General features: G+C 42.6%; 1 protein-coding gene across 2 annotated transcripts in view; it reads right to left on the bottom strand.

The window, feature by feature from the left end:
* The window catches only part of Atg5 (autophagy related 5), a 97,894-nt gene that overhangs the window by 8,263 nt on the left and 69,730 nt on the right, over window positions 1-19,901 (bottom strand). For both annotated transcript variants that reach the window (XM_021205048.2, XM_029542402.1), the window contains one exon: window positions 7,092-7,209. In XM_021205048.2, the coding sequence (XP_021060707.1) occupies window positions 7,092-7,209 (118 nt within the window). The remainder of the gene's footprint in view (window positions 1-7,091; window positions 7,210-19,901) is intronic.

Below are 19,901 nucleotides of genomic sequence, written 5' to 3'. Positions count from 1 at the left end.
ACATGTGTAGCAGGCAGAGGGTAACTGTAAAATGACTTCTCTTTCCATTTTGGGTTCTGAACTCCCATCACCAGGCATCTTTACCTGCTGAGCCTTTTCCTCATCCAAGATACTACTGTTGTGACTGCATAAAAGGACCAAGTAGCTTTGAGCTTGTTGTTGACAGACAGTACATGTGATTGGCAGAGTAGCTGCACCACGTGATAGGGCTGGGGAGCACAGAAGTGTGTGCACATGCAACTTCATTCTCTAGTGCCAGTAACAGAGTAAGTGCTGCACAAGCCTGTGCTTCCCACTTCTGGAAAATCCAGGTTAACTCATCATTTAGCTTCTTGAGATTAAGATAAAAAAAAAAATAATTATGGAAGGGAAATCAGAGGCATCTTTTGTTGGCTCCAGTATCACGTCATCTCCATTAGTAGAGAAAGAAAATAATCATTTTAGTTCTTTGATATTACAAAAGACATATCAATGGATGTAGATCTGAAGAGATTCTGTATCAGCAAGATTAGTCAGAAGTGCCTGTGTGCTGGACAAGGCATGAGGATGGAGAGAGAGGAAAGCATTCAAGACTCATTTACATTTACAGTGTGTGATAAATTTAGTAAACTATAATTACCAAGTTTAGGCTGAACCTTAACAAGGATCATAGTAGATCTTTGCTCACCGAGGGCCAACATCTAAGTTGCTTTTAGACTTCCCACTGTAGACAGTGTTTCTTCCATAAAATAGAAATGCAATCAAGAATAGAGAACAACAAAAACCGGGCTGGGAAGAAACTACAAAGAAGGGTTCCCACTACAGTAGTCCTCTTGAATGGCAAACGCTCCGTTAGTACCAACAGACTCTACAACCTACTTCTGGGCCTCTATGCCTCAGCAAGTTATATGATGACAATCAAGCCTGCTCCGGGGCATAAAGTGATGGTGGCGCTGTGGCCAACCTTGCTTCTCTTTCCTCCCGGGACTTACACTTCTGGCATGTCTAATCCCATCTAGAAACTAGTTTCTAAAACAGTCAATCCAATGGAAGTCTTGCCATAAGTGAAGGTATAATTGGCCTTTCTAAGTTTCTGGTAAAATTTTGTTTGTAAAAATATATTAGCAAACCTATACAAAAGAAATACCAGGTTAACCGAAAACCTTAGAAAAATATAAGACTCTAAAGTCTCACATAGGAAATGTCTGACATTCTACAGAATGCAACAGGAAACTGACTTATTTCATAAACTCAGACACCTAGATCCGTTAAAATTTTAATGATTGTCCAATTCAAATGGCAGGAAAGCATAGACAGACATTAGTTCAGTCTGTGGCGAGAAAGGGACTAGAGTGATAAAGCCACCACCTCATCCTTCCACACTATCTGAGGGGGTGGGGCTGCAGTTCTGACGTGTGCTCACACATTCCCATGCTTGCTCCTGTGGGAGCAGTGGCCCAGCGACCATGTGACTGCTAAATGCAGTGACAGCTCACGCTCTCAGACAGCCATAGGGAACTTTAATCCTGTCTACCACCGGAGGATACTTCCGGGGTTTGTGTTCCCACCCCAGCTGCTGTGTCTGAAATCAACACTCTATACGGAGAATGACTGTACAGAAACCATGTCGAATAAGGAAAAATATGAATTCACTAAAGTTCTATTTTTTGAACTTCTATGGTTTTCTCATAAAGCCTATTAAAAATAAGATAACTGCAAGGCATGGTGGCATACACTTTCAACCCCAGCATTTGCAAGGAAGGCAGAGGCAGTTGAATGAGTTCCAAACTAGCATGGTCTACACAGCAAGTTACAGAGAGTCAACAAATAGTAAAATTGTGACACACACACACACACACACACACACACACACACACACGACCTGCACAAAGAAAATAATTTTGAAGTTAGACCACCTAAGTTGGACATTCCAAGTCTCCAGCCTCAATTTCACTGTGTTCCACAGTGACTTTACACTGTTTCTGAGCTTATGTCAATTTCAGGCATATCTGAAGGCAGAAGAAGTCTCTCAAACAGAGTGACAGGAGCCTTTAGGCTCCACAGCACACAAAAGCAGCTGGTGAGGGCTTCACAGCGGCATGTGAGGTGTGGCCTGAGCCCTCCCCTTCCCAGCTGTCTGCCTTCTGTTCGTCTTCATTAAGACTCCATCTTTACTCTTCCCTCACTATGCACAGCACATCCTCAGTGTGGGTCATCCGACAGCTGTACAACTTTCTGCCCATTCCACCTGGCCAAAGCTTTCTACAGAGCACACAATGTATCCTTCATAACTGAGAGCAGCAAGACAAGATATACAGCTCTGAGAGAGTGAATGAGTGAGATAAAATTAAGCCATCACATGGAACCCAGAAGTCAACAGTTATAAAGGACCCTAGGGCATCACGGAGTAAGGAGTGCAGCGGCCATCGGGAGGAACTGGACAGGGCAAACAGAGCGCTTGCTCAGCTATCTACCTCTCAGGAGAGCTGGAGGACCCTAGGACTAGCCTGTCATGGACCAAGTCTTTCTTTACACCTTGCTGTTTGTGTAATACTGAATATAAAACCATGAGAAAATAGTTCAACACAAATAATTAATCAATGAAACTTTGAAGGAAATTCTAAAAACAAGAATGAAGGTTTGTCAGTCTAGACAGGAAGCCATTGAAGAAATCCCTTAAAAATTGTGATGGGGATGCTGAAGTGTGCCTCTTCACAGCTGACAGCTTCTGCCATGTGGAGGAGGGGGACACACGCAGGGTTATCTTTAAGACTCTGGCCACTAAGAGTTTGACCATGCTCCTGTAAGTGTGTGGGTAACCCAAATTGGACTGCACATATTTTTCCCTTCTATTTTGGGGGAGGGAACAAGAGTGGTGGTGGACTTGGAAGGCCCGAGAAGTGAGTGCGATAAACATGCATTGTGTAAAATTCCCAAATAAAAATACAATGTTGAAAAATAAAAAGAATGCAGGCTTGTTATACGAAGTTACACTATGTAGCTTACGAGGTTTTTATAATTATATTGGAACATTGGGAAATAAAATATGACTCAGCAAAATTTATAGGCATTTTATATTGTTCTAAATAAAAATTAAACATATGTTTTTTGACTTTTTAAATATTAACATTTAGTTTATTTCTGCCTTCCACCATGTGGCTCTCAGGGATTGGACTCGGATTGGAGGCTGACAGCAGGTGCCCAGCCTGATGGAAGCATGAGGCTGGGCCTGGCTTCCTGATACTGCTGTTGTAGTATACTGAGAGGGGAAGGTGTGTAACTGTGGGCCGAGAACAGAAAAGCATATCTCTGAGTCATTCTAATTCCACTGGAACCACAGGCACCACATACCTGTGCTGACCTTTGGTTTCTTCCTTCCATCCTGGCTAATTCCCGTAACTACTTCCAGATCAGAAGGAACAGAACAAAGCAGCTCACTGCAGGACTCCCAGGATCCCAGCTTCGCTGCCGTAACAACACATTCTACTATCGCCATGACGGAAGATATATTCCTCCACGTTCTGTTCACTTATCACAGAAGCAAGACATGGTGCCACATGGGTCCTTTGAGTACTTTCTCTTTTTATCATGTGATGACAGCTAGTTCTTATCCATACACATCCACGTTTCAAGTCCTTCACTTTTAGCTTGAGTGCAGGTATGTTAAAATGCTCCACTCTGACAGTGTACAGGTATCTGCACAGGGTAGCTCTTCACTCGGAGACTGGAAGCTTCTGATTACTCTCCACAGATTTTAAATGATTTTTTTTTTCAAAAAAATAAATATGAAATGAAAAGAGGCAAAGATAAAAGTTTTCCAAAGAAAAAGACAGAATTGAGGACGTGCCCAACTTCATGGTATGAAACTTAACACTGCATACTGGGACTATCTATTTACTGTCAATGAAACATGGATGCTCCCATGTTATGTCTGTGCGTTTGATCTCCAGAGCCCATAGTAGGAGATCCTCAAAGTTGTCCTCTGACCTGACCTCTTGGCGCACTCAAGGTCTGTCTGTGTCTGTGTGTCTGTCTGTCTGTCTCTTTGTGTATGAATGAACACACACACACACACACACAGAGAGAGAGAGAGAGAGAGAGAGAGAGAGAGAGGAGAGAACCAGATGAGAAGGCAAAACTTTTGAAGGCTGCAGTTCTTAATCTCATCCCCCAACTGAATAGCCAGGAGATATTGGAATGTCTAGGGATGCAAAGCCTGGGCTAACTGAACCCAAAGGTTCTACCTCCACAGCTCTGTACAGATGCAAAGGTGTTTCTGACTCCCCCAACGCCTCACTTGAAACCTTCCTCAAACACTCCTAATAGCCAGAAACTGACAACCAGCAAGTAGATGACCTCATACAGCAAGTCAGTAAAAGAAATCAAAATTCCAAGCTCTCGTGCTCGGGTTAAAAGGAACTATTAAAGCTACTTTCACTAAACAAAGCACAAGTGTACCTACCCTGCAGCAAACATAGGCCACTCATTACAGACTTTGGAGACTGGGTTTAATGTGATGGTCTCACACTCAGTAATCAAGTATCCCACAGGGCCATTTAAAGAAATACACCTAAAATGACTTATTTCTTGAAATAGATTATGACTAAGCACGGCAGCACATGTCTGTAAGGCCAGCACCTGCGAAGCAGAGACAGGAGGATGGCTGTGGTCTGTACAGTGAGTTGTAGACCAGCTTCGAGCTAGTCAAGGAAAGAGGGCTGTTTACAGAGAACATGGGCAGGGAACTGTAGGCCTTACCACAGTTCAAATGAGGAAATGAGTTTCTGTTCCACAACCTGGGATATGGTGAAGAAACTCACAGGACTGCCATCCTCTAACTAGTGCGGGAACAGTATTCATGAACCAACGAAGGTTCCCAATTTCCAAAACCTGAGGTGACAGGAATTAGATGCATGGGGAAATGCCACTGTACCTCCAAATGGAAGACTGCTCTGAGCTCCTTCACACCAACTTTATTTTATAAGCACACAAATATATTATCTATTTACTAGAAGACATTAAAAAAAAAAAAGCCTTAAACACAACCCATTAAAAACTGAATAGAATTCCATCAGAATTCTATTATTTAGCCGTCAGAAGAAAATGAAAAGACAGACCATAGATTTGGGGGGAAAAAATCTCCAAAGTTCTTCCAGAATATACAAATATTTCTCAAAACAGAATATTGGGAAAGCAATAAAATGGGGGCCACTTCAAGGCACCTGGGAGTGAAAATAAGGGCATGTGACCAGAAGCTGCGGCTCTGCAGCCGGCAGCCATGGCTTACTCAGCACACCAGATAGCCTGCCTTCCTTACACAAATAAACACAGCAGACAGAGTTATCAGGAGGGAAATTCAAATGAGGGAAGTGAGAGCCATCACTGTGAGATGCCGACACACAGTCATCAGGATCACTCTGAAACATGTCACCGGTGTGAAGAAACTGAAGCCTTCCTGAGTCCCGTGGGGGGAGGCAGGGAAGAGACAGCAGGCCAGCAGACGGCTGCTGGTCCCAGTCATCACACCCCTGGGAGTTTACCCTGGAAGTGAAAAGATGTTCCTGGAAAGATCCATGCCAATGTTCACAGCTGAATTGATCAGCAAGGTAAAAAGGTGGAAAGAATTCGCTGTGACGTCCCACCTAAGCAGGAGTAGTCCTCAACAAAAGAAGCCATCGAGACACACAAGCACAAACCCATTCTGCTGGGTTATAAGCCTACTCATCATGTGATTCAATTTATAGGAAGTGTTCTTTAAAAGGCAAATCATAGAGACAGACAGTTGAGGAATGGCTGCTTACAGCTAACAATCAGCTCCAAGTGTCAGAAGGAAACACTCTGAGGGGACAAAAACATTCTATTCCAAATTCTGACACGAGCTCTGTAGAGTTCACTTTAAAAAGCTGCCGAGATATTAACTATACTGAATGGCAGGAAGCCTTTAGTGAAAGCTAACATTATAAAATAGTGAGGTGGGACTGTGACCAAGGCCAGACCAAAGCTTAGTGCTACCCCAAATTAGTTGTCATAAATAATACACTTGAGGTAAGCCTTACACAAAGAATTCAGGAATTCCAATGGCCAGTGAACACTTACCATGAGATGCTCTGATATGTAGTCTAGGTGCTAAGGTGAGGCAAGTGACCCTCTGAAACCAATAAATCTTGTCTGTCTTCAGGAATTCTGTGCTGGGTTCATGATGTGCTTTTTAACTCCTTCTGATTTAGTCCTGTCTCCATGCCCACACTGGCTCTAATTCTATTTCTTAGGAAAACCACTTCCTTAGATAAGAAACTACTGAAGTATAGCTTTCATGTTTAATAATTCCTTACCTCCTCTCTACTAGGTCTAAGTGAGAAAGGCAGCTAGGTGTGTGAATGAACACGGTCTACACGGCTAACGATTCCTCTTACAAAAGTAATCAGTGATGGGCATTGTAATAGACCACGAGGCTGGAACTGCAAACTACTGAGTTAATGGGCAATGGCTGGCTGCGAAAAGCAGCAGGACACCTGCACACACGTCCATGTGCATGTGTGTATGCATGTACACATTTACAGCAGCTCTCAGGCGGAAGTCTGAAATGCCCACACCGACTTTAGCACTGGCATGTTTAGCACATGTGGAAAACTCCACGGCTGACCACACGTGACAGCTCACATAAAAATGCAAGCACACTAAAAATACCACGGAAATCACCTTTAGGCTGTGCGTATAGGTAGGTGGATATGTGTGCACAAATTTGATATTTAAGCTTGTATTCTATCCCCCGAATAATTCATTACATGTATGCAAATATTTCAACTTCTGAAAGAAATTTGAAATACTTTTAGTGCAAAGCATCTCAAATACATGTTTTTGTGTACTGATTTTCAAATATACAGACTCATGAGAGTGGTACCTACAAAGCCCAGAGCACAGTATACTTTATTTTGCCAGACAGAAGTGACTTTGTGTTTTGTGACAAGTGCTATAAAACAAAAGATTTTCCCTTAAAAGGTAAGGAAAATTCTTCCTAAAATGTGCCAATATAGAATCCTGATTTAACCTCAGAAACCAAAGGTTTAGAAGAGAAAACGGCAGCCATGTGTCGCAGCTGCTAAGCACCTTACCTTCAGGAGCAACTGCGGAAGGACAGACTTCTCTGAGGAGATCTCCGAGTGTGTGCAGCTGTCCATCTGCGGCAACAGGCCGGAACAGCTTCTGAATGAAAGGCCTCTCAGTCGTGGTCTACAGGGAAAATAAAGACCCAAGCAAGTCAGTCTTTGTTGCTGCTGCTGCTGACTACAGATCCGCAGGTCACAAACATGAAGCTGGCATCAGGGTCTTCTCATGTGGAGCAACCATGAACGCCGATAATAACTGTAAGGATCACGGACGTGAGGTCACTGGGGCAAAGGTTAGCATAAATGCTGGTCAAATTCGTGCAAGTATGGAATATCAGACACTCTAAGTGATATAACACAAACATCAAATACAGAAACAGTCCCTAGCTCGAGGTTTTTCAAGGGGCTAGAGATATGACTCAGGGGTTAAGAGTACTGGCTGCTCTTACAAAGAACCGAGGTTTGGGTCATAGCACCCAAAGGGTGGCTCACAACCATCTGTCACTCTTGTTCCAGGGAATTCCAGGGGAATTACCATCTTTTCTGGCATCCATGAGAACCAGGTATATATGTAGCATATACACATACACACGGGCAAAACATTCACACACATTTTTAAATTTTTAAAAAATCTTTAAAAAGAAGGTTTTGAAATGAGTCTATTGTAAGAGAGTTAAGTAGGGCAACAGACATTTGATAACAATGAATTCACATCAAGAATCCAAGGTTTGATAGAGGTAAGGATTTCAGTACTAGGTATGGGATATCTCCCTGCAAGTTATTGGTTAAGAAGGCCCCACAGACTACCCAAACAACACAAGGTCCTGCCATTGCTCTTGGTTGCCCACCATAACTAGATAGTAAGGCTATATTGCTAAAGACACTGCACATTCTAGTCATAGGACATAGAGAAATCAATTTGGAACTGACCTGGAAATTCCTCTCTGCTGGCTAGCTTTCCTAGTGCTGGAAGGCGCTACACAGGCCACTGGGGGAGAAAAACCATCAATAGCATTACCCAGTGGTGGTCCCTGCAGCAACACTGACCTGCCATATAAGATATGCCCAAGAGGTTGAAATACTGGCATTGACTTTTACGGGAGTCTTTGTGATTAAACCCGAGGCATGCCCTGTAAACCTGGTTAATATTCCCTGGCTGGGGAGGCTACCAGCCCTAGTGGAGAACCCACTACGGTTGTTGTGCTAAACAGCCACACTGCTGACCTGGTTTCTACGAGCTTGTATTTACACCTATGGATAAATGCTGCTCAGAGAAGCTTCTTGCAGTAGGCAGTGATACAGAGACGCATAACTGGTCCAAGCCCTGAGAGTAAGCTACTGATGTCCGTCCCTAAAGAGGCAGTCTATTATCAACCCTTACTCGCAAGGCTCACAACTCACAGAAGTATGTATTTTGGGGGTGGTGGAGGGCAGAAAGAATTTCAGGATCAGACAATGTAGGAGTGTGGTGAAATGCTGTCCTCTGGATGTGACATGGACAGTGTACTCAGGAATGTACATCAGCTATGGTTACCTGGACAAGTCCAAACCAGTCAACTTTACAGCACGGATAGGGGAGGGAGCAGCTCAGTGATTCCTACCCAGAGCTGAGGAGTTATTGACAGTTGCTGGCTGTTCAAAGAGACTCATTATTCTTCGAGTGTGTGCTTGATGGGAGGTTGTCCATGCCTCAGTGGGTAACCCCACACCTATGTGCACATAGGCAGTATTCATCGGACTGAGGGAGTTACTGAAGGAGGAGGAGGAGGAAGAGGAGAAAGAAGAAGAAGAGGAAGGGGAAAAAGAAGAAGAGGAAGGAGGAGGAAGAGAAGGAGGACAACAACGAAAAGAAGACATGGAAGGAAATGGAAATATTGGGATTTGGTTTAAGTATGATCAAGGTAACTGCATTCATATGAAATTGTTCAAGTATAAGTAAAAATAGCTTTAAAAAACAAGCCCCCCAAAGAACCCTGATTAACTATTGTACTAAAAAAGAAATTTCTCTAAAGAGTCTACTGTTAGAGTGGTAGGTTCACAGGGCAGCAAGGCATCAGGACAGTTACTAGTTACCCCTCAACAACAAGGCGTCAGCACAGTCACCGTGACAGACTTGACTCCTCAGAGGCGCACTCCTCTGCTCACTTTAAGACTATTTTCCCTTCATCAGTGACCAGAGTACAGAAGCTCTGCAATCCAGTAGCGCCGGCTGGCCTGGAACTTCCACCCTGCCCCCCATGTCACTTGTGAGTGTTGGTATTGCAGCTGGTATGCAACACCCCCATTTCTTTTGTGTGTTGGACTGCCAAGTACAAATTAAGAAATGAAAATTATTTCTTTTTGCCTCAACTGTTAGTCCATTTTATGAGGTTAAGTTTTAATTTTAAGCCTCCTGGTATGAAAAGTCACAAAATGTCTAAGAACAAAAATATGCCTAATCTAAGAATATTATTTCAAATATCCTTTTAATATTATGCTTTTAATCAGAGGAAGTTCTTAGTCTTTTTGAAACAGCTAACATTTTTGAAAGAAGTAACAGAAACTAAAACACGAGGGGAAAAAAAAAACATGTAAATGTGAGCAATTTAAGGGATATACAATAAATGCTAAAAACTGTATGTGAACAACACGGCTGAGAATTTGTAGCAATAATAAAAACAAATTGTGCAAAACAATAGCTCAGCAACACTTATCAGAAATAATTTGGCTTTCTTCACTAACTTGCCCACAGTTAAAATTTATTGTTATCTTTTTATTTATAAAGCCTATAGTTTAGTATACACATTAAAAAACAAAACAAAACCCAACCTATCATGTCTAGGTAACTGATCAACTACACAAAGATAATAAAGTTAGGGAAGCCCCAGAAGAAATGAAAAGGGACTAGGGCAATCCCTTAACATCGCCACCACCCACTTAAGGCTGTCTGTCTTCCAGGTCACCAAGAGGCTTTTAAGACCTTTAGTAAGGGAAGTGACCTGATGAAAGAGGCCTTTTCTCTCTCCACACTAATGGAAAGCAGCATGGGGACAGCCTAGGTAGGGGACTACTGAAGGTGAGGGTGTAACAGGCTTTGGTGGGACAGTAGCACTGCATTCCAACCAGGAGAAGCAAGCTGGAGTTGAATAGCAATGCCACAGTGAGTTCTACAGCATCCTGTTGTCACTCATACCTAATTAGCAGCAGAAACGGGAGGTAGCTGAGTTACAAAACTTACTTAAAAACCACAGGCTACACAGGAAAAGCCAAATAGTGATGGTTACATGTTAAAAAGGAAATTCTAATTCCAGTATTGAAAAACACATGCCCTATTCCATGCCCTGTTCTTTCTCAGGATAGCTCCTGTTTTCATTATCCCAGGAACAGTAACAATAAAACTTTCCACAGTAGCATACCTTAACTCAACACCATAAAATGGTGACCAAGACAGTTCTCCAAAGGGAAGTGCTGTTTGCATCCATCACAGAGAGAATGCAAAAGAGAAAGGCTACCAAACACAGCAGAGGCCATCAGTCAGCACTGCATCAGTGCCGGACAGAACAACTCCAGTTCACTGCAGCCAGTTCCCTAGGCTCACACTGGTAATTTAGAGATTAGAAAACACATAAACAGTATAAGAGACACTCTCACAAACTATGATCAAGTCTGAGTCTCAGGCATCTATTCTTGATTTTTAAGGTACTGTCAAAGAGTATAGACTCTGATGTGATGAAGAACTAGCTAGTTATCCTTCTTATAGAACTATGGACACAATGACCCAACTTCTCCAAAAGCAACTACATTACAAGCACACATGGCTGTGTACAGATAAGGGCAAAACCCTGCAGGAAGAAAGACAATTCAAAATAGCTTCAGGAAGTCTCCGAAACTGACCAGATTCACTAGGCCTCTCCTGCCACTGTAAAGAATAAAAGCTAAGAGTCCTCTCCTTGAAGGGAAGCTGAGCTACATAGACAGTCAGACAAGCTAAGGGGCAAAGATGACTCTGAGACCAGACCGGTTGCCTGGAAGGGTTTAGACTAACTGAGGAACTTGGAAAGGACACTCTGCAATCTGCTGAGTTCTCTGCAGGCTGTACAGTGTGTTCCAGGTTCCTAGCTTTTGTGACCTGTCATTCATGCTAGGAAGGCATTGGTGATGTAGCTGTTTTAGAGCCATTTCTGCTCCAGTGAGTAGACCCTCACCCATACTTCTATAAGTAACCCCAATAAACCTACTGGTTCATAAACTTGGACTTTTGTGGTGTCCATATTTCAGTCTGCTATTAAATCCCTCTCTGAGGTGAATATGCCTGTGTGTTGTGTCTTCCCAGGAAAAATTCTGTTGTACAACAATAATGCTTCAGGACAACAAAACTTAGAAACAGCTTTAATTCAAAGGAAAGAAAGAACAGTGTTTTAGAAAGACTTCTACTTAAGACTTTTATTAGGCATAACCTAATGATGAAAGGGGCTGACTTATTAAAGGCTGGGCAGAATTTCCTAGCAGTGGTCCCCTGAAGGTTTAACATCACTCAGATATTAGAATAACTATGTTTTAAATTAAAAATCCTTAAAAAACAAACAATCAAACAAAAAAACAACTCAATTCTGCACAAATGATACTTTCCCAAATTAAAAGCCTTGACAATTGCTAGGTCACCAGATCTCCTTGCTAGCAGTGAGTTTTTTCCTATGCCAATGAAAGACTCCATAGTAAACCATAGCTACTTCTATTCCATTCATAATGGTGAGGACATCACAATGATTGGCATAAGGAGAACTGCGGAGGACAGTGATGTTTCCTCTTTTTAAAAATAGCTTAAAAGAGTGTTTGTAACAAAAGTGTGAGTGAAGAACAGGGAGAAATGTTCAAGTAGGAGCCTGGCTCACCTAGGATCCCGAGTGTCCTGTATCAGGAATGCTCATTGAAGACCTGCCCTGTACTCAGGAGGGCATCCTCACACCGACTCATGGATGGATAGATTGCACACACGCAAGTGATTGGAATACAGTAGTAAACGAGAGCAGAAACGCACACTGGGTGCTGTGAGGAAATATCAGAAAGCCAGAACACAAAGCTTCACTCTCAGGGCTTGGGTCACGCACAGCTCAGTGATAAAGCACTTGCCTACCATGAGCAGGGCTGGGCCATTAGACACAAGCAAATCAAACCCAGACTTCTCACCAACAAGAACAAAAATAGAGAAAAAAAAAAACCATCAAAAACAAACCAAAAACCCCCCAAACCCTAACAAGTTACATAAGGTAAAGTTCTAAGAGTGAAAGACACCCTAGCAGGTATAAAGTGAAAGCAGTAAGTGCACAGCACATCCAATGTCAACTTAAAACATCATTTGAAAAGACGATGAAAACCAAGGAGAAACCCAGGTGGCCTCCAGCTTCCGACTCATAACAGAGCTTGTTTTGTTCTTCAGTGAAGAAAGAGATCATCACATTTCGGCCTTCATGGGAACCTGGAGTAGCGGCACTTGTTAGGAATTAGTGGCTAACAAACCCCAGCTAAGGGCAGTGTAGACAGCACAGCAGAATAGACAAGTGTGACTGGAATCCCAAGCCTAACACAAAGCACTAAGAGAAATCCAACACTAGAGTCCTCTTCTCAATCTGATAAGCTGGGAAATGTTACCTATGATTAATTATTATGACATAATAATAAGATAGATAATTCCTAAAATGTAGACTGAGCAATGCAGTATGTGGTAACAAAGGCTAATTCTTTTCACTCCTAACTTTTAAAGCACTGTTAAATAAAAGGGAACAGTAGTTGTTATAGAAACAATTACAGAGAGAATCAAAAGTAATTAACAGTCTGCTTTAATTTCCTTTGATACTTTATTAATTCAAAAGTCAAAGAAAGCGCATTACACAGGCGCACTGTCAGTTTACCAACAGTAACCTGATGTAGACTTCAAACTGTCACAGCACACGTGACTGCAGATAAATTCATGCATGTCAAATTGTGCATCACATGCTTTTCAGAACCAGGTTCATATTTAAATTAGCTTAAGAATACACACAATTACAAGATGCATTCAATAAAAATAACAGAGTGGTTTAAACAATGCTGAGGATTTTACAGTCTAGTCTCTGGGGAAGGTGGGGGGGAGGATAGGGGTGTGGGTGGCGCAAGCCTTTCATCCCTTATGGAGGGAAATTTGAGTGGGCTGGCTAAAATACTCTGCAGGCCCCTCTCAATATTCCCGACGACATCAAGAAATAATAATTAGATTTGAAGCTGTCATTATTACAGCCAGGAACACTTAATCTCCAAAGCAGCAGAGTCTTAATTGAGACTATGATTAAGCGACACACATACAACCAAATACATCCTCACATCTGGCTTAAAGTGTGTTTTGTCTCATTGAAATTATTACATTGTAATTCTGTCTAGACAATGCCAAATATATTTTGCCACATAATAGTTAAAGCAAATGTAGTTAATAGTTTGTGTACTCCTCACATCCTTTTACTATAAAATATGTGGTACAGAGTAGCATGGTGGACTACGGAAGACAGGAATCTATGAAGCTGAGCCTTCTGATAGAACACAGGACTGCTTGAAAATACTTGCTTTACTGTTTGTGTGTATGTGCAGTGTATTTGTGTGTACACATAGGCCAGGGGCTAACATCTTGTTCTTTTCCTTTTCTAATAACTTCACTCTATGTTTTACAATTTAAAGTTTAATTCATTTAATTTTATGTCTTTTGCCTGTATGCATGACTGTGTACCATGTACATGTCTGGTTCCCATGGAGGTCAGACAAGGGCACTGGATCCCCTGAGACTGGAGTTACAGATGGTTGTTAGCTGCCATGTCAGTGCTGGAAATAAACTCAGGCCCTCTGGAAGAGCAGCCAGTGCTCTTAACCACTGAGCCATCTCTCCAGCCTCACCTTACTGTTTGAGACAGGGTCTTTCACTGACAGGGTCAGTCCCTGCTTCAGCTGGCTAAGCTGGCCAGTGACCTCAGGGGCTCAATGGGTTTAGAGCAGCACACAGTCACATGTGGCTTATGTGGGTGCTAGGGGTCTGAACTCAGGTTCTCATATTAATGGATCAAGTACTGGGCGAGCTCCCTAGCCCCAGTTTAATTTTTTTATATGAAATTCCTAGTAGCATGGCTATAGAAGACTCAAGTAAAGACAGTACTGTTAAGAATTCTAGAAATAGTTATCTTAATATACTAAAGATCTCTCTCCAAAACAATTATACTAAGAATCATAAAGTTTCATTCTACTTAATAGCTTAACATGTTTGCTAATTGTCTTGAAAGCCACACTAAAAAGTTAGATGAATACAAGAATCCTGTAATTAACTTATTTTTTTTTAAAAAGTCAAAGGCTAGTTTTGCATGAACTTTTATCTTTACAGACATTAACGTAAAATAAATTAGAAGCATTTCCAATTTGTACAAATAAAGCAGTAAGAGGAAATGTCTGAGTGAAAGCAGCTATGCTGATCTCAGAAGTAGGGCTGATCTGAAGGCCAGTCAAATATCTTCCCCAGGAGACAAGCTGAGTCTAAGCGTGGCCAAGAACCCGTGACTGCACAGAAGCAGAACGGCTTCCACGCCCACCCTCCATTCATGCTCCACCAGTTTTACAGTGAGTGCTGAAGTTTATCATATGGGGATATCATTATTTTTTGCTGATGTATATAATTTTCAGTGGACTATATGAAAAATTTTCAACAGACTATATGAAAATTCTTGTCCAAATTTTTGAAGCAGCAAATAAAAGTGGTAATTCATAGATCTGACTGCTGATATAATCAACAGGACAGCAAGTTTAAAAATAAAGCACTTGACTATTATGAAACACGAGAAAAGCCATGAAGTAAAAGCACAAAACTCTTAGAAGAAAACCAAGGAAGAAGCCTGTGGCCTTGGATTAACAAGGTTAGGTCAGGCTTTCTCAGCAATGACAAGGTAAAAACATGAGCAACAACAAAGATTAAACCAAAGACCGAAGAGTCTGCACTTCAAATGACACCATCAAGAAAATAAAAAGAAACCCCCCAGAATAAGAGGGCATATCTGCATCATATGTCTGATAAGACCTAGCATACAGGAAGCACTCTCAGAACAATAGCGAGACGGTCTCATTTAAAAATGACCAAAGGGGCTGGCAGGCCGGCTCCGTAGGCTTGTTGTGCAATCCGAATGACTTGAGTTCTATCCCCAGAACCCACATGAGGGAGAGACACGACTCCACAAAGTTGATGGGGTTGGTCTTGTGCACTGCGTATTCAGACACTGACCTCTGAGGCCAGAGATCTGGAGCCAGTCCAGCTGCTGGCACCGTCATGGGAACTGGCCCATCTCCCGGATCAGTGTGGCTCACATAAAGAAGGCTCCCCAGCGATCTAGGATTGGTTAATAAAGAGCCCATCAGCCTATGGCTGAACTTCTGATCCCAGGGAGAGGGTCGGAAAGGAGTAGGAAGAGGAAGAAAGGAGGTGGTAGTGAGGCCGAGGGTCCAGGAAGCGCTGTGATGAGCAGACTGCCAAGGCTTTTGCCATGAGGACACACGTGGAGTAGAACTCGGACGAAGGTAAAGACCATGTGGCTGGGAAGTAGACAGCTTAGAGGGTTAGAATTCCTGAGTGTCTGAGCAGGCACAGTGCTCAACACTTGTGAATAAACTTAATCAGTCTTTGTGTCAATTATATGGTAGCTACAATAGGAACACATAAGGCTATATCATGCTTCAATTACTGACAGTTTGCCTCTAAGTTCCACATGTGCATGGTGTGATGTGTTGACATGTACATAATCACACATATATATATCATGATCATGCATAATACGCTGGACTAAAAATGGTAAGTCTGAGCAAGCACTGGCAAGGATGCTGGCAGCCTCATTCACAGTGGGCAGGAAAATGGCGAAGATGCTTTGGAAAATACACCGGCAATACTTGGAAACACTAAACAAACAATCAGCATATAGCCTGTCAACTGTACTCTTTAAATACCCACAGAAGAAAAACTAACATAAGCGATCACCATGAAGAGCTGAAGAGCAGCATTCATCCTCGCTACAGCATACAGTCAGAACAGCCCCAGACAGAGACAATCCAAATGCTTATCAATGGGCAGCAGCTGCACGCTGGACCCTCCACCCCCCATTACTCTAGTTGAGCAATCATGATCTACAACAAGCAGGAGCCTGGGACATAAGCAAGTGAAGGCACCAGATACAAAGCACTGTGTATTATAACACCCTAGTTTCTTACAATGTTTGGAATGGGCAAAAAGCACAAAGCCAGAAACCGAGCTATGGCTTCAGTAAGTGGGGGTGAATAAGTACTCCTGAGACTCTGTACAGTGGCAGCTGCCTGACTCTGTCACCATCTAAGTGAGAGACATGTATGCTACTAGACTGATAACTCAATAAAACTACTGCACTGGGCTGGTGAGATGGCTCAGTGGGTAAGAGCACCCGACTGCTCTTCCGAAGGTCCAGAGTTCAAATCCCAGCAACCACATGGTGGCTCATAACCATCTGTAACAAGATCTGAAGCCCTCTTCTGGAGTGTCTGAAGACAGCTACAGTGTACTTACATATAATAAATAAATAAATCTTAAAAAAAAAAAAAAAAAACTACTGCACACTCAGGGGTAGTTAGGACAAGAAAGAGCCAGACACTGCTGCCTGCCATACACAAAAGCTTTTGTTTGAGCTTTTAATTCTTTTTAATTCTTACTCATACAACCTGATAGGAGTGGTGTGTCCTCTTGGGGAAGCCTCAAGCTTTGTGAGAGACTATGAGTTCCTCCAAAAAATTATATATTTTTTAAAAAGGTCAAGAGCACCCAAACAAGGGTTAGAAAACTATTCTTATCCTTATAGTTCAGAGCATTTCACAGTTCCCCAACAGAACAGCCTAGCGATTCTCAATTAGAATGGAAGAAAACTTTGCCTGATTGCCAAAACTCATTTAATTTTTTATGACCTGATAATTAAAACACAGCTGGAAAGGTTTTAAAGCACAAGATGTTAGCTTAAAGATGAATGCTTACTAAATGCATGCTGCAAACAGGGTCACTGTGAGTACATGCGTACCAACAGGTGCCAGGTCCCCTGGAGCTACAATGAAAGGTGCTTACGAGCTGCTCCAGTGGGTGCTGGGAGCCTAACTCAGGTCCTGTCTATAAGAGGTCTTAATCTCTGAGCTACCTCTCTATCCCCAGTGTCACCTTCCATCTGTGTGATCTGTTCATTTATTCATGATCTTGAGTGTCTTCTGTGGTCAACCGAAGTACTTTTATAAAACCTAGTCACCATGAATGGGTTTTATGATATGACCTTGAACAAGTAAGGAATCCCTGCTCCCCCCCCCCCCCCCAGCTCTGGGGTCACTTCCAGGTAGGTGCACAGAATGGGGTTTACCTCTGCTCCAGCTGTCCTAACTCCTATTGATGCTGCCACTGTTGGGTGCGACACATCAGCAAGCCGGTCAAGGCTGATACACAAAAGCCCACCGTGCAGGGAGTGCTTGTCCTGTTGCAGAGACCTAGCCAATCTCCTCCACTGCCTCCTCATGCAAACTCTCACCTCAGCATTCAAGGGTAAGTACAGCACGTCTTCTTGGGTTGCATGGAAGCCTGGAAACTGGAGTCTCTTCCCAGTGCTTTGTCACCTGGATCTGCATGTAGGCCAAAGTGGGCAAATCTGGCACTGAGGGTCAGATCAAAGGCCTGAGCAACTGCTTGGTGATCAGCAAGTCAGACAGCATTGGTAACTTGTAGGAGAGCTTCAGTGTACTCATCTAGGGCATCAATGTTAACTATGATACCACTCAGAGCATGCTCCCAAACCTAAGAATACATAGACCACACTGTGGGGAGCTGGTCATGGAGATGGTGACTGCAACAAGATGCAGGGTCAAGTTGTGCTGCAGAGTGAAGGGAAAGTGGAGGTAGCCTGGACTGCTGTAGAAAGATCTTCAAAGATGAACATGGAAAGGTGTTCTTCAGGGGGATCTGGTCCAAAATTCTCTATGGCAGTGGCGAGGGCTTCCTCCTAGCCATCTACAAGGAATTCCATGCAGCGGGTCACAAGAGGTCACCCAGGGAGTCCTCAAAAGGCTCCTGGTAATTGTCAATCACCCATCCAGTACAGGGTGGAGAGAGAAAGGCTTATTCTTTTCCTTTAGTTTTTGTTTTGTTTTCTCCCTTAAACCAGGGTTTCTCTGTGTAGCCCTGTCTGTCCGTTTACCCACTCTGTAGACCAGGCTGGCTTATACCTCACAGAGATCTGTCTGCCTCTGCCTCCAGAGTGCTGGGGTTAAAGGTGTGCTCTACTACCCACTGGCTGCTAAAATCCTTTTGGATCAGCATAGCCCATGGGAGGTTGCACCACATCACCTCAAAAGCCAGCAGGTGTAGACTTAGAATCTAGATGCTCTAGGCCAATGCTGTGTCTACGGAGACACTCAATCACATGCTCCCGTTTGCTGTGAAGCACTAGCTCCTCTGTGGCATGGCTAAATTAAAATCATCCTCTTTGTTGGGCTGTCTGTTGGGACACAATAAACCAGGACCAAGAAATAAACTCATTAGCTTGTTATAATCCTCCTGCCGCAGCCTCCTAAGCACTGGGATTATAGGCATAGTCCACCACACCCTGGTAAATGACGTATTTTAACGAGTCTCCTGCTATTTCTATTCAGCTCCCTTTTCTTTCCTATCCCTAGAGGAGGTTTTCCCATGTAGAAGTACTCCTTTGTAGTACTGATGACAACGCTGAAGAAGCACTTAGAGCAGCACAGGTGAGGCTAAGGCAGGACATTATGAACTTTAAACAGGATTCTGGCAGGATCATGAACATCATAGATGCAGATAAGTAGATATAGTGATGCTTGCCTTTATTCTCAGAAGTGGAGAGGCAGAGACACGCAGATCTCTCTGTGTGAGTTTAAGACACAGCCTGGTCTATATAGTGGGTCTGGACATCCCTACGTGGAGATACCAGTCTTCCAAAACCAAACCAAACCAAACCAAACCAAACCAAACCAAACCAAACCAGACTGATGTAACTCTTCTATAATTTAAGTAACAATTTGCCCAACTAAGAACTGGAGGCTGTGCTAGGGAGCCTGAGAGGATACAATGTGGCTGAGCTAAGCATAGCTTCCTGAATAATTACCACATTAGAGAAGAGAAGAGCATGCTGTTACAACTTACAATATAATGCTTCATTCAAAACATTTTAGTTGCCCTAGAATTAACTGCAGTCAAGGGAAATGCTCCTGGCCATACAAAACATGAACAACAACTATAGTGTATAACATGAATGTGGTTAGAACACTCCAAAGCAATAAAACTAATCCACCATATATAAGACACAGAAGGCATGGAAGTAAAAAATTTAAAAACTTTAACATAACAGTATAATCAGGAAGAAGGTAAATTTGTTAGTTCTAGTCCATTAAGCATTCCTAAAGCAACATAAAAAAGAGTTCAAATCACGGACTGGTGAGATGGCTCAGCGGGTAAGAGCACCCTGCTCTTCCAAAGGTGCAGAGTTCAAATCCCAGCAACCACATGGTGGTTCACAACCATCCTTAACAAGATCTTACTCCCTCTTCTGAAGTGTCTGAAGACAGCTACAGTGTACTTACATATAATAAATAAAATAAATCTAAAAAAAAAAAAAAAAAAAAAAAAGATCAGAACATGCCAGAAAACCGCCAACCTTTTAAACTGGTCACCTAAACTGCCCTTTAAAAATAACAGAGTTGGGGCTGGAGAGATAACTCAGATGGTAAGGTGGCTGCCATGAAAACCAGAGTTCAAATCCCTAACAT

The sequence above is a fragment of the Mus pahari genome, chromosome 9 (assembly GCF_900095145.1).
Source record: "Mus pahari chromosome 9, PAHARI_EIJ_v1.1, whole genome shotgun sequence".
Classification (NCBI taxonomy): domain Eukaryota; kingdom Metazoa; phylum Chordata; class Mammalia; order Rodentia; family Muridae; genus Mus; species Mus pahari.
Note: the sequence above shows the minus strand (reverse complement) of the source record. Positions and strands in the feature narration are given on the sequence as shown.